The sequence below is a fragment of the Brassica napus genome, chromosome A4 (genome assembly GCF_020379485.1).
Source record: "Brassica napus cultivar Da-Ae chromosome A4, Da-Ae, whole genome shotgun sequence".
Lineage (NCBI taxonomy): Eukaryota > Viridiplantae > Streptophyta > Magnoliopsida > Brassicales > Brassicaceae > Brassica > Brassica napus.
The window spans coordinates 20570155-20585587 of NC_063437.1; the positions used below are offsets into that span (position 1 = coordinate 20570155).

At 34.9% G+C, this 15433-nt stretch overlaps 3 protein-coding genes across 3 annotated transcripts; all 3 read right to left on the bottom strand.

The window, feature by feature from the left end:
* Positions 1-687: 687 nt before the first annotated feature.
* Positions 688-4302, bottom strand: LOC106450321 (MATH domain and coiled-coil domain-containing protein At2g42480). The gene is made up of 3 exons (XM_013891965.3): positions 3955-4302; positions 3692-3858; positions 688-3397 (listed from the first exon to the last, which is right to left on the bottom strand). The coding sequence occupies exons 1-3, from the start codon at positions 4056-4058 to the stop codon at positions 2517-2519; spliced, it is 1152 nt and encodes a 383-aa protein (XP_013747419.2). The 5' UTR covers positions 4059-4302; the 3' UTR covers positions 688-2516.
* Positions 4303-4905: 603 nt separating this feature from the next.
* LOC106447582 (copper methylamine oxidase) lies at positions 4906-9120 on the bottom strand. The gene is made up of 12 exons (XM_013889536.3): positions 8708-9120; positions 8170-8285; positions 7765-8070; positions 7572-7684; positions 7146-7476; positions 6847-7062; positions 6537-6773; positions 6055-6240; positions 5805-5945; positions 5468-5736; positions 5303-5384; positions 4906-5216 (listed from the first exon to the last, which is right to left on the bottom strand). Exons 1-12 carry the CDS (start codon positions 8904-8906, stop codon positions 5085-5087), a joined length of 2328 nt encoding a protein of 775 aa, XP_013744990.2. The 5' UTR covers positions 8907-9120; the 3' UTR covers positions 4906-5084.
* Positions 9121-11007: 1887 nt separating this feature from the next.
* Positions 11008-14476, bottom strand: LOC106447583 (serine/threonine-protein phosphatase PP2A-3 catalytic subunit). Its single transcript, XM_013889537.3, has 11 exons — positions 14248-14476; positions 13616-13672; positions 13423-13506; positions 13250-13321; positions 13090-13161; positions 12807-12847; positions 12404-12470; positions 11954-12145; positions 11758-11847; positions 11553-11660; positions 11008-11463 (listed from the first exon to the last, which is right to left on the bottom strand). Exons 1-11 carry the CDS (start codon positions 14338-14340, stop codon positions 11398-11400), a joined length of 942 nt encoding a protein of 313 aa, XP_013744991.1. The 5' UTR covers positions 14341-14476; the 3' UTR covers positions 11008-11397.
* Between the last annotated feature and the right edge of the window lie 957 nt (positions 14477-15433).

Sequence of the window (15433 nt, forward strand, 5' to 3'; positions counted from 1 at the left end):
ACATAATTTGTTATACTTTATTTTAGGAAAATGCATTAATTAAACTATAAAAGACAAGAATACTAAAAGGTAGGTAAATTTATTATTTCAGTGGCATTCAAATGTAAATAACTTTGAAAACTAAGGGGTAATTTATATTGGTACTTCTCTTTTAATAATAGAGATAATTAGTTACAAATTACTGTATCTTTTTCTTATTAGTTGAACTATTTTTAATTAATGATACTTTTATGTAACCAAAATAAACTGCTTAAAATTTTGTATTTTCTTTATATTTGTGAAAAACTTTAAATTTTATCTATTAAAATAAAAATCATAACTTTTTTCATTTGCAATATTTACAGTTTGACCATCTTTTAGAAAACCATCATATTCGGTTATCCTATCATTTATTTTTATAAAAAATATAATCACAAACATATCCTATTAATATCTTAATAAAATCAACAATATACTATCTTGGAAGAGAAATTCAAATTTGTTTACTGTTAATATATGCTAAATTCAAAAATCTGTATTCAAGTCCAATCAATTAAATATAATTAAATAGACCAACTTATTTATAAAAAAAAAGTTTAACCTATTAATCTAATAATTTTAGCAATTAACTATTTTGTAGGTCACATCATTAACAATTGTTTTAATATGTCTTGCAATCATAATGTATGATTATTTATACACATGATCGTTTATACTATTCTTCGTTTTATGTTATGCAACCCTAACATATGGTTATTATTATTATCTTGATGATGTCAAAAAAATATAACAACATGTGATTTTCTTTAGTATTATTAACAATATTTACTAAATTAATATCATTCTTAAACATATAATAGAATTCGTTTATAAACATATAACTTAATTTAAAATATATGCAATAATATATATTTAATAATTATAATCTATCATATTTTGAAATCATGGTCTTAAAATTTATTTATTTCACCAATAATATATTTGTGAATCACAAGAATATTATTTATATTATATTTATAACAAAAAGATCTTAGAATTTCTAAGAATATTCTACCTTTTAAAAATTTAAAATAACCACAAAATTACTAAATCTTAAAATCCTAAAGATCACTTATATGTCATTTTAGTATAGTATGCAAAAACTATAAATACTTGCAAAAAATATCAAAAATGATATTAAAATTATATTAAAATAGAGTTTATTAAATGTTTTTGATGATTAGAAAAGGTAATGATACCATCTCTGTATACATCTAAATTATTGTTAGACATAATCAAATAATCAATTACCAGCTCAAATAATATCTAGAGTCTACAGTGCATATGCTAAAACGTTGTCAAGTTCTCTTTGAAACGCTGTTCAAAAACGTTAAATCTAAATCAAAAAAATATTTCGACATATAACGTAAATTGTAATAATGACAAAAAAAATTATAATCTATATAAAAGAGAAAATATATCATATTTTATCTGTGAAACAAATGTATTTACAAATATACGTGTACTAATATATATAATCAACTAAATGACAATATTTCAATTTTTTTACTTTGACATTTAAGAAAAAATATTAGTTTTGTATTTTGTCTAACCAAAACATTATTAACTATTCACCTAATCATAATTCAACCAATAGAAAAGTTAAATAAAGAATATAAAAATTTATGTAGTATAAAAGAATAATAAATTGGCATTGAAAACTGAAAATGTTATCTAATTTGAAGTGAACAAAATCTTAAAACATCATATATTAAAAACAGAGTGAATATGTTCTACAAACAAAAACATTAAAAAAATTTCATGTCTAGAATTATAAAATTACCAGTTATTTATCTAGTATATCAATTTTATTGTTTCACCGTCCAAAACCACGCAACCGACATAACTTACGATTCTTTTAATTCAATTTGAAAAAATGATACAAAGGGAGTATTATTTTAGTAACTAGGATTAAACCTATTCACAATACAATTATTTATATGTTTTGTATGTTGATTTTTTCACATCATAACTTTTTCATTGGTTGGTAATTAACATTAACAAATGTCATGGAATACTAAATTCTAATTGTTTTATTTAATTTATCTCTTTCACTTACCAAAATTATTGGAAGTCGATAGTATAAGGGATTGGTTTGGTGGGAGAGAGACTCTTGAGGCTGAAGAAGAGACGCAATCAAATTACCTATGACAGAACTAGTCATACTGCTCTATATTAATGTAACAACGATTCAATAAGTTTGTTGGAGTCTTGAATCTTCATTTATACTTCTTGAATAAAATAAGAAAGATCGTTCATTAGCATAAAAAGTGACCAGAGACATATAGTAGAGATGACGAAGCTTCCTTCTCTATAGAAGTTATATTTTGAACTTTGAAGTGAAAATTTATTGAGCTGCTTAATTAAGGAGATTGACACAAAACATAATTAAGGAGTGAAAGACAATATATCCATCAAGAAAAACACTAAAACAAATGAACGCATAGCACTATAGTAGAGTCTTCTAAATGAACTAACAACTTGGTATCTATTCTATATCAAGCTACCTCGTCGTCGCCCACCAGCAAAAATCCATCACAAGAGGTTTTTTCCTTGCCCTCGTCCAGTTTCACTTTGAGATCAGACACAATCTCCTCAAGATTCTTGAGGTTTTCCTCCAGTTGTTGGACCCTAGACGCATCAGCATCATCTACCTTCTTCATCTTCTCAGAGGAAACACCCCCAGATTTCGACTTCAGAGTCAGACAATCCAGCCTGGAGCTGGAGTCCACCGCCTCAAGGTAGTTGACCCGTTCCTCGAGTGTTTGGACCCGAGACCCATCATCTTTTGCTTTCTTCCTCTCCAAGAAACACTCAACAATCTTTCTCTTCATCTTGTTTTCCATCTGCTCAAGATTCTTCACACGTTCCTCAAGCTGTATGACCTTATTACCATAGACATCTTCTTTCTTCCTCTCCAAGCTAACCTCCTCAAGCTTTGACTTGAGCCAGTCAAGCTTGAAACCCACTTCTTCCAGCTCACTCAACTCGCTGCCAGCCTTGGTTAGCTCAGTCTCTGAGTGGTTGTGTGAAGGCTTGTTTAGTGTATTGATGAGACCAATGAGGACATTCATGTATGCTGTCTTCAGCACTTGGTTCTTTGATTTCAAACCTAGTGCAATGTCCGGGTGCTCTGCGAATATCTTCCTCACTAGAGTGACCTGAGAAGCAAGAACCTTAAAACCGTTGATATCCATAGTCTCCTCCTTCCCTGATACATCTCCGCTTTCTCCGTCAACAGCTTCAATCAAATTAATGTAGACCTCAATGATTAGTCTGTCTTTCTCCAAGACACCGTTCTCTTGAAGCTTGCTAAGAGGACATAGCTTTTCGAAGCCCCAGGATGGACCCTTAACATCAAGCACTTGGCATCGTACAACTGTTAGAAAAAAAACAAAAAATAAAGACAAAATTCTTCATCAACCACGTGATTATGTAAATAGTTTCTGCTTCTTGAAGATTCAAGATGAGTGTAGAAATAATTCTTAAGTTTTTAAATACCACACATTCCTCCTGGTTTACTATCAGTCTACTACAAATACAAAACTATTTCTTCCCTACTTTCTCCGCAGATATTACTACATCCAAGAGTCTTGGTTTCTAGTGGTTCTTCAAACATTGCTAATGACAGTTGAAAAAAGAAGAATCAAACATGGAAAGGATAGTCCATTACTGTTAGATCTGAAGAGCTCTTTGTCGGATTGATTCAACAGAGTGAAGTAAAAACTAACTTTCCTTTTCCACCCAGTTGGTAGCATGGTTCGATTTGCAACTTGCAGGAACAAAGAAAAGTGATCATGAACAGCAAGATAACCTCCCTTGGGAAAAGCGTTAAGATACCTGAGAGAATTTGAAACAAAATATTAAACGTATACATCATCAATCATCGAGATACAAGGAGGGTTCAACAAATCTAGCTTTAAGTTCTGGTTTTACCATTCGCATCCGCCAGCCACGAATGTCTTAGATTGTATTTGTATGCTCGGCTTTTCCGAGTAGTTATCTATCTCAAACCTGAAGCTCGGCTTTTGATTCCACATATTGCTTTCGTAGAGTTTGTTACTTCGAGAAAAGAATATGTTTTTTTAGAAACTATGCTTGAGACTTTCACATTCTCTGTTTATATAATGAAGCAAAGAGGTAAGAAAAGGAAACAAATTCTGAAAGCCCTAGCTCGGAAGGAAAACCAAAAAAAAAAGGAAGAAGTAAAAGATATACACATATATATTTTTTTGTAACAAGATATACATATATACTTTAAAAAAAATACATATATACTATAAAAATAAAGCTCGTCTATGCATATTTTTTTATTAAAATAATATCTATTAATGTAACTTTTATAAGAAAATCAGTAAGATATATTCCCTCTGTTTCATAATAGATGAAGTTTTGGTTCTTTGCACACATATTAAGAAATTATCTTTTTAAACAAAAAATCATTAAAATATAATTTAAAACTATTTTATTTAATTATAAACAAAAATTATAAAAACACAATTGGCTACACAGTTTTTGATAAAGTTAAAGTTACCTAGATATATGAAAACATCATTTATTATGAAACAAAAACAATCATCTAAAACATCATCTATATTGAAACGGAGGGAGTAAATAACTAGTCGTGGACAGTTTTGTTTTTAATTCAACTTTTTAGTTCTCAAATATAAATTCTGTCCGGTTTCGATTTATTTTATCTTGATTTTTAATTTGGTTTGGATAATAAAGTTAAAAACCGAGTATATTCAAGAAATTTTTGGGTCTACTTTGATTGTGGTCTTATTCGGTACAAGCTTTTTGGTACCAGCTTTTCAGATATATGTAATCCATTTGCATATTTATGAAATTCTAAATGTCAGTTTTGATTACGGTTTGGTTCTTCGATTATTGGGATAAAACTATGTATTAGTAATGAACGATAATGTTTGACAAAAGCAAAGAACATTCCAATGACAAATGTCTTTTAGTTTGCAACAAACACACACCAAATAACAACGATTTCCAATCCGAAAATGAATAGAGCAACAGCAGTGTCTCCAAATTATAAAAAAAAAAGTCTTTCATGCTCAAAGCTTTGAAAGTAAACCAGGCTTGGGTGCTGCTACTACCTCTTTGACCTCACTGTCCTTGGTCTCCAATTCGCATGCTGGATTCGGTGGAACATCCACGGCTGGTGAGCAGTTGAAAAATCCATGTGGCTGTCAAAACCCAAGACATTTTAAGCAATGCTTGCCTTCCTTTTCTTTAAGTTTATTGAAAGTGCCAGACAAAGATCTTGACTTACCATTAGTGTGAAACCAATATGTTCAACTGGCATAACCGGCCAATCTTCAAGTCTAGGAACATGTATGATCCCAAACACATACCTGTGAAACCAAAATTCCACATTGATATCACACAATCTTTCTGGTAACTAGTAGTAGTATTATGTAAGAAGAAGGATACATACCAAAGAACGACGTCAGACTCTTCCAAGGAACGGTTCTGTTTCACCCACGTGGCAAGACCTTCACCAGAACGTGGGTTTTGGTTTGGAAACTCTCCTCCTGGAAACTTCTCTTCAGGGTCATAACGGGTAACCCAAAGATTATGCTTCAGGAACGCTGCTCTTCTTAGAAACTTGGCCTCGGGTCGAGCTAATGGCAAACAGTTTGAGCCCGGAACAAGTTTGTATCCCGTTAATTGCCCCGTCCTGTTCACTGTCCTTGTGTTCCTTACCTGACAACATATTACAACGAGTTAGCAACGCTTATTCAAGGAGATCGTGAAAGGTACAGTTGGCTTACAATCCAGTGGCGAGCACTAAAAGGGTCACAGTCACGCATCGCCTCTGCCTCGGATCTAAGTAACTTCTCTTCCGCATAAAACGCATTGTTGTGGATATTGTTCTCACCTGGCTCGTCAACTCTGACATTTACCTCAACTACCTACATATAAAAGTATATTTAGCTGAGTATTCACTATATTTACCTTACCAATGCCATTCCTTGAAACAGAAAAAATCCCATGTGTAAGTAAGCAGCAAAGTAAAGATACCTGATTGAAAGCTTCACCAGGTTTACAGTCAACAGACATATCCATACGAGCGATAAAGAAATGTTGATGAACTGGTGCGTACAACCCAGGAGCAATAGTAGTACCGTACTTTCGAGTTTCTCCTGGCTGTAGCGCTCCTAAACTGAGGATACCAGTAAGTTTTACTTCAGCTTCGATTTTCCCATCCTACAGTCAGACATTCAAGACATAAAAATGATATTGGTCTTCAATTATCTAGAAAGATGAAACAACACACATCATCAAACAAAGGAAACTCGAGTGGACACTTCAGCACTGTAAATCAATGTCCCCAACTGAACAAACACAAGCAGAGTGTTAAGGTTTAAACAATTCTCAGCTTCCGTTCTAATCAAGATTTACTCTCATGTAAATACATATCAATGCCTTCCCTATAGAAATTACATGCAAAGATGGCTAACATCTGCTTTACTCTAGAATGATTAGCCACGTTTTCCACTAACCTGGTAGAAGTGCCAGTAAAATCCATACTCGTAGTTAGCAACAGTGCATAAAAAGGAGACAGTTAGCCTCCTAGATCTTCGCACTTCAGCTAATCCTGTTCTCCAGTCCTGATGTTTCCACAAGATCCCATGGTCCTCTTCATGCAAGCATACACAGTTCTCAATTGTTTCAACCCCTCCAGTGAAATTTGTGAAATGAGCATCGAAGTACTTAATAGTTCCGAGACAGTCGCACCCCTATAAAACCAATGTGTTAAAACGCAAACCGAGTTCTGATTAGATAATGAGAACACATAAATTGATTCCAAACCTTCTTAAGCGAATGTGCGTTTTTTCCAAGACCATCCTCCCCTGCATCAAAAGCATTTTTCCTGTAATGTGGCTCATTCGGATCACCATAAGGCACAACCATCTCCACAAAACTTAGCCTGTGTGCAACAGGCCTTCGACCTCGACTGCCATCAACATATGCTACCGAATGTATGACTAAACCTTCCCTTGGAGTGAACCCAATACGAAAGTTCCACTGTAAAGAAAACGTTGAGACAACTTCCAAATAAGCTTAAGCATAATCATCTGGTTTCAATTAGGCTAATACAGGAAAGCTACCTTCTGCCACTCGACAAAGTAACCCCTTACGCGGAAGCTTGGACCTTCAGGCTGAATAATCTGGAGAGGCTTAACATCACTTCTATCAACACCTCCTCTACTCTCACCTGGTGTGTAATTCCTCAAAGGGTCAGGTGGGGGAAGTGGCACAAACTTACGGTCTTCAAACTCGATCACCACCATGTTCTGCATGTCTACAAGTACATAAATGCCCTCAACTGGACGAGCATAGCCATTTTCCATAGGGGAATCACTATCAGTACGACAGTATATAAGGGGCTTCGCAAGCCTACGACTTGGAGCGTCAGCTTCGCTATGATAGCCAACACACCTGCACAATAAGTTCAGAGGAAGGCTCAGGGAAAAAGTTGCCCCTTAAATTTAATAGACATCTACAGAAAAAAAAACAGGATGTGATTAACATACCAGGGATCAACCATCACTAGATCCATGTCATCAATACCTCTCCTCTTCATTGCCTCGATGAATGGGGGGAAGTCTTTGACAATCGCTTCACATTCAGCATACTCAGCGGCATCCTAAATTCACAAGAGTTGAAACTAAGAAACTTGTGAACAAGAGTAGCATCTAAATTAGCTTAAAGATTAGATTTCTGTACCATGGGCGGCTGAACATCAGGTATCACTTCCGAGGAAACAACTCTTCCCCTGTGATGTCCACCTCTAGTCACAGCATGAACCTCGGACAACTCAACAATCCATACACTCGTCTCATTAGACTTCTTGTTGTACACAACAAGTTTTGCTCGCCTTGGAGGAAGCCTCATAGGTATCACAGGTCCAGCTTTAGTTCTTGGAAGTAGTGATGGCTGGAACGGAGGGAAAAAATACGCATCTGCCAACGCCACAACATTCTTCTCCGGTTCCACAGACGCCACCTCAATAAAACGCATGCTATCTCTAACCTACCAAAGAGAAACCAAACCGTTTCAGTGATATCAATGCTACATTTGATTCTAGAACGTTCTCAGAACATAATAAAGCCTTCTGATGAAAAAAAGAACCTCAGGGTTAGCACCAGCCGCGCGAACAGTGGCCACAGCAACAGATATTTCTGCAGCGGAGAGAGGATCCAAAGGGTGCTTTGTTTCCGTCCTTGGCATTGGCATCACAGAGATTCCTGCATTGGTACAAATAGTGATCACAATGTATATCAATTTCAAAGAGATCATAGAGTAACATAACCAACCATCATCAACAACTCCAGTGAACAACAAAGAAGTCATCAATTCAAACAAATAGCCATCCAAGATCAGAACAATGATCAACAACCAGTATCAACCGCAAATGATGAATCCAACCGTCATCAACAATGAACAAGAAGAACTCAATACTCAAAACAAATCGCGATCGATGATCAATATCAACCGCATGAGAATGAATCCAACCGTCATCAACAATCACAGTGAACAAGAAGAACTCAACACAACCAAATCGCAGCGATCGAAGATCAACGATCAACAATCAACAATCAGTATCAACAGCAAGATAATGAATCTATACGCAAGATTCGCTAGATTCTAAAACAGTTATTCACTCTACCTTTGGTAGCAGGTTTCTTGGCAGTATCAGGCATCGAATCGACGGGGCGGATCACGGATTCCAAACCAAACTTAGAAGAATCTCGCCGATCCTCACCCTCGGAGCTTCCGGCAACCGTATCCGCCGCAACGGAAACGAGTTTCGAAGAGCCGCCACCGCCGTGAGCACAAACCGTCGCCGTTTTCGAAGCTGAGGCCATTGAATAGGGTTCACGAGTTCGCCAAATCCACCAAAGTAAGTCTCAACGCAATCCAATGACATACAGCAAAACCTATCTCTATCCGTCGGCGTGATCTCCCCCCTTCCCTTCTCCACCAGCTCCGAAGTTCAATTTGATCTGAGCTTCTCTCTCTTTAAGTATGAGTGTGATCGTACCTTTCCCGTGGTGGTGGGAGGAAGAAACAAACTGATGATTCAATTTTCTTTATTTTTATTTGTTTTATAGAGTTTTGATTTTGAAGTGACAAAAAAAAAAAAAAACTGGATGTGGCCGCTAGAGTCCAAGCACGAGGTGACAAAGCGTATTCGTGGGCTCCACTTTACTTTTTAACAAGTAAGGATGTACAGCAACATGTTGTTATCGAAAAAGATATCCAACTTTGGATATATCGACGTGGATGCACTATACTTCATGGGGATTCCTATTTTTTTTTTTTTGAAAATGATGTGATTTCTGTAATTGCATTACTCATTTAGTAATTCTTACTGTACTATTATCATCTCCAATAGTAACTCTATAGTAACTCTATCATCTCCAATAATTTATTTTTTTCTCTAAAATAAAGTAACTCTATAATAGAATTAGATGTTACTCCACTGATACTTTATTTTAGAGTAAAAAATAGAATGACGAACAAAAAATAAAAAAAAATAACTCTATATATAGAGTAAAAAATAGATTTACACTACTATAGAATAGAAAATAGAGTATCATTGGAGCATTTTTACTCTAAACTCTATTTTAGAAGGAAAAATAGAATGAGGTTGGAGATACCCTTAATGGTTATTATACGTGTCGATTAAATATTTTTATACTTTAATTTAATTGATAAAATGGGAAGTAACAAACAATTAAAGAAGAAATATAAGAAATGTAATTGTTGAAGAGATACTATATTTTCTATACTATTATTAGGATGTATAAATTTTTGTTTAATATAAGGTTTGGCTTTATCGGCAAAATCACAAAAAATGTAGAAAGTGACAATGTGACAAAATTAAATGTGTAGTTTGACGTGTTTCACTTGAATTCTTTTATTTTCCTATAAAGATGATGTTATTGGAAAACATTTTTGATAAAAAAAATGCTACTGGAAAACATAATTTAGGGAAATAAGCAAAATGTCATTAACCAAAAAAAAAAATTATTGACGTTTCTCACCAACATTTTAGACGTATAAATATACATATATACAAGATTTTATGTGTAAGTGTAATTTGGACATTCAAGTTTACCAGAAAAATTTGTTTGGACATTCGATATTTTATCTTGGGACGAGAACATTCATATGCTACTATACAATAATACAAATATCTATCATTATTTAGTGAATGTTAAAAAAAGAAATGTGAAACCTTAATATAGAGCGGATTAAAATTTATCATTACGTAAATTTATATAAAATATATACTTGCAGTATCAATAATTTAAAAAAAAAAAAAAAAAAAAAATTAAAATGTAAAGAGATCGTGGAGTGGACCGCACACAATCCATGCAGACTCGAACCAGCTAAAAAACGCTGTCTACGACTAGTCCAGTTTGCGAGGCTCACAATATTCCGAATATTCTATATGAAGAAATCCGCTCGTGACGACAGAAACAGTCATACTCTCATTATCCTCAAGAGACCATTTTATTTCTGCACGTTATCATATTATTGTCTTGAGTGTGAAACACGTCATGTTTATGTACTTAAAAAGTTAACTTGATGACTAGTTGTCGTCTTTGGGAATGGTTTGTTTATTCTCTAACCTATCAATGGTCTTTTATTAACAACAAAACATTTAAAACTCCAACAGAATCTCCACCTAACTTATATAGTAAGTTGTTTTGCTTATCCATAGCCTTAATTGGCTAACAGTCAATGAGACCATAGGTTCTTTTGATGTAGACAAAAGTATGAGATCCCTGCAATACAAAGGCATTTGCACGGTGTCTCTAGTTGAATCTGTTTCTTCAGTATTCGCTTACATATTAACTTGTTGTTTACGTTTTGAGTTTTCTGATCTAATGGATTCAAATAACTCCACCGTTGTTACAGATAAAAGCTTTAGAAACAAAACAACTACACATTTTGCAGTAAAAAAAACTTCCCTAGATTTGTAAACTATAAAAATAGTGATATTCGGGTGAAGAATTACAATTAAATAAAATTAAAAGGATCTCTCACATGAAAACACAATCTGATGCAGAAAGAAGAAGAAAAAGAAGCTAATAACATCAACCAAACAATGTGCATGCATGATGGGTATTGTAGAATCAATCCATTGACCTCTTGTTCTTGGTTATAGAGGAAGATAAGAGAGGGCCTTCTTCGCCTATATCACACAATATTCTGGTGATGGGACTAAGTTGAACTTAAACACACAGCAACCTTGACACATATCGCATAGAAACCAAATTCTTCAGTTACCAACTGTGACTTTTTCAGTTGTGACTGCAGCTGCTGAGATGACTCTGTGTCCAGTGATCAGAGGAAGTAGTCTGGTGTTCTTCGAGTAACGTCTGGTTCTCCTCTTCTCGGCGCTGGTTCAAACTGCACTCACAGTTTCATACTTTAGTTAGTTTGTTTTTTCTTCTACACTAATTTCGTTAGCAGACAAGACATGGGTTTTGAGGCAAGACCTGAATGAAACTGTGGTTCATGCAGTCATCAACCTCAAGAATCGAAGCCATGTTCCCACAACGGTAACAGTAGTTCGGCGCACTGAAGATAGTTACCACCTTTTGCTCCTGTCGATGGAGAAAAAAAAAACAATATTAAGTATCATAGTAAGTCAAGAATCTTAAGCTTCACAAGGAACAGAGAACGGATGAGTTGAATTATTACATGAGCCCAGTTGTATCCATCCATAACAAGCTGATGGGCTCTTGCGATCAGGTTCAAGCCGTTTGAGTGGTTGAACTGTTCGGATATGTCCTATGAAAACAACAATAAAAAGAGTTGAAAGATCAGTTAGTGACTTAATTTAAAAGGAGAGACAGAAAGAGAGATTCAGGACCGTTTTGAGATTTGTAGTAGTTACCTGACCAAATGTATATCCAGCACCACGTGGAGAGATGCCCCAACCACAACGGTCATCAGGATCAGACCATAGTAAGTCACACATCGGCCCTTCATGGGGCACTTCTTGAACTCGATCAAAGTTCCTTATGTTGTCAAGGGTCTCGATAGATGGAGACAATCCACCATGAAGGCAGAATATTTCGGACTCAACCTGCAATGGAATACATCATGATTTGATTATACTTAAATAATGTATAGAAAACACTATCATTTTACTCAGATAATACTAACATCTTGCAATTGATGTGACACTAGCACAATACAAAAGTAATTCTTTAGTTCAAAAGAATATTGCTAGCAGAACATAAAAGGACTGAGCATCGATATTGAAAGACTACAGGACTTAATAAGCGTGTAAACCCAAACATCATAAGAGGAAAAAATCGTTTGAAACATGATAGGTACTAACCAAGGCTGTCAATGGAAAATAGTCGAAGAGGTCTGTAAAGATTTTCCAAACATTTGCGTTGCCATACCTGCAAGACAAGCACCCTTTGTTAAAAAAAGTGCCAAATCTACAACCAAATAATCAAATGCAATCTAGGTAGAAGTCAATAAGCACCAAACTAGGATGTGTAAGAAAAACAATATTGCAAGTGATCATAAGCTTGAAGGATTAGTAGGCACAGCTAGGACTGGGAGGATAAGAAAATAAAGACAATTTTGACATACTACCACATCCGCAAACATGTAGCAGCCGCAAAAAAAAAAAAAAGAGAGAGTGGACAAGAGTAATGCTAATGATGATACAAATTACTAGCATGCAATTAACAGCATCTACAAAGTAATGATTATTTTTTCAGAAGACTCACTTTCGCAGACATTCATCGTAAAATCCATAGACCTGAGTGATCTGCCAGAGGGAAGAAAAAGAAGGAAAGTCTGCGTCAGATAAAAAGTATGATGAAAGAAAAGTACTAAACCAACAAACTAATGCGCACAAAATCTATGTTGCAGAGAATAACAAAAATTCTTTAAGAAATATTTTGTGCCAACGAAGATCTCAACGATGGGAAAAGGTCTGGAGAGACCATGTTGTCCAGTATTTAACCTCAGAAGGAGGATACTAAAGTGGAATCAGAGTAATAACTTTACCTGACGACTTTCATGGTTTCCTCTAAGAATGGTGATTCGCTGAGGATAACGCATCTTTAAGGCGACTAACAGCTGGAAAAAGGATGAAAAGAAGAAACAGAATCAAACATACAACTCTTAAATAGGGGAAAATAGAAGTGTGCATATAAAGTCCTCGTACCGTAACAGTTTCAACAGAATAATAACCGCGATCAACGTAATCTCCCATAAACAAGTAGTTGGTGTCAGGACACTGGCAAAAGAGAGGAAAATGAATATTCGTAAGCTTTGTAGAGCTCAGAGATAAAACTAGCAATCATTGTGATTCTCAGTAAGATTTAATAGATGTGTTACCATTCCCCCAATACGGAAAAGCTCAGCAAGGTCATGGAACTGTCCATGAATATCACCGCAGATTGTCACAGGGCTTTTCACAGGCTACATTGCAAAAGAAATAGTTAAATGAATTAATGGCTAGTAGCACGGTCCACCACATTGAAAACACAATCACCAAGAGCGGTGAGAGACGCAAGACCAAGAAACTAACCTGAACGTTGCTTTCATCCATTAAGATCTCCTTGGCTTTCTCGCATAACGATCTAACCTAAAAGAAAAATAAAACAACGCTGCATATGATATTCAACTCTTTAACTTCCAAAAGAGATACAGGATCACCAATACTAATCACTATTAAACACATGACTTGAAAATGTATACTTAGCAAATGCAGCAAACAGGAAAAATCAACCACAGTATGATCAGGTCATTGGTTGATATGAGCTACTTAAAGGTTGTTTATTGAGTTGCAATAGCTCTTACACAGCAACAAAGGGTTTTACTTTCACGTTTCTGTTCATTTTTCCCTAATTGAGAAGACAGTGATGAAGCTAAATGATGCGGAAAAAAAAACAATCTTATCATCTACATCAAATGACCAGCTCCATAGTCAGAGGAACCCACACTACCAAAGAAAGCAAAACTCATCATCAAAAGATCATTCATTTACCGAGAAAGTCTTCATTTTTATACAATCACATACGCTAATGAAAGCTCAAACAGAGACAAAAAACGCGATTCGAATCAAAACAAAAGAAACCCAGATCCAATCCAAGTCCATAACAACCAAAAAGTAGAAAACTTTCGTCAAGGGAAAACGAAAAGCTATCATCTAAGGGGCACCTGTTGCTCGGAGAGGGGCTTGCACTGCATGAGCTGCGAGATCTGCTCATCTAGATCAATCGTTGCGTCTGTTGGTATCGAATCCACTCCCATTTTCCTTCCTTCCGTCTTTCCTCCGATCAGGAATCCCCTAAATTTCTACGCTTTCTCTCTTCTTCTCTCTCGCTTTGTGTGCAGTTAACGAAGATCGAGTTTTGGGACGGCGCGTGAGAAGAGAAGCGAGTGGTGCTTTTTGTAGACTTCGAGCTGTTTCCTCGGATATTACCATTATACCCCCCCTTTATTAAAATCCTTACCGATAAGCAATCATAAAACCGGTTATTGGCTTCCGCAATTTTAACTTTTAATTGATTCGAATAGGGCTGGACATTTTATCCGATATCCCAACACGATTCAAAAAATCTGAATCTGAATCCGAACTGAAATAGCAAAATATCTGAACGAGTTTTATATTGAATAAGTTTGGATACTCGAACCCGATCGAATATATCTTAAACTCAAAGTCATCCAAACATATGTATACTTTAATCCAAATCTACTTCTTTCATCTAATATGTAATAATTAGTTTTTCTTAACCGATTTAGATTTAATTAATATTATATAAAATCAATACCAAATCACTATTTTTCCTAATATATATATATATATGAATATGTATTTTTTTCTTAAACGTAAGAGATTGAAGCACCATCTCCATTTTTTATCTCTCATCTTCTCTCTTTACTAGATTTTTTTTAAATATTATTCTTCTCACAATCCATATAAGGTTTCTTGGAAATATTAGTTGTTGATATCATCAACGATAATCACGTCCTTGTAACAACCGGAGCCACCACCATTGCAGGCAGATAATTTGGTCAAATGGAGTAAGAGAAGAGGTTAGTTGACAAGTGATGCTATTTAGTATTTACTTTGAAAACATAATTAAATATAAAATATTCTTTTTAACAACAAAAATATAAAATTATAGATATATAATATAATATCCACAAATAATACATGGACTTCAAAATCACCCATGTGCCACGAGTGTGCAACTAGTTTTCTGATTTTTTGGCTAAAACTGCTAGGACCTTTCGTAGAGAGTTACTTTTCATTGGTTGTTTTATTCCGGTCTGGTTACCCAGACCACCTCAAGCTTGAGTAATAGAATAGCCTCAAAAAAAAAAAAATTGTATAAATCAC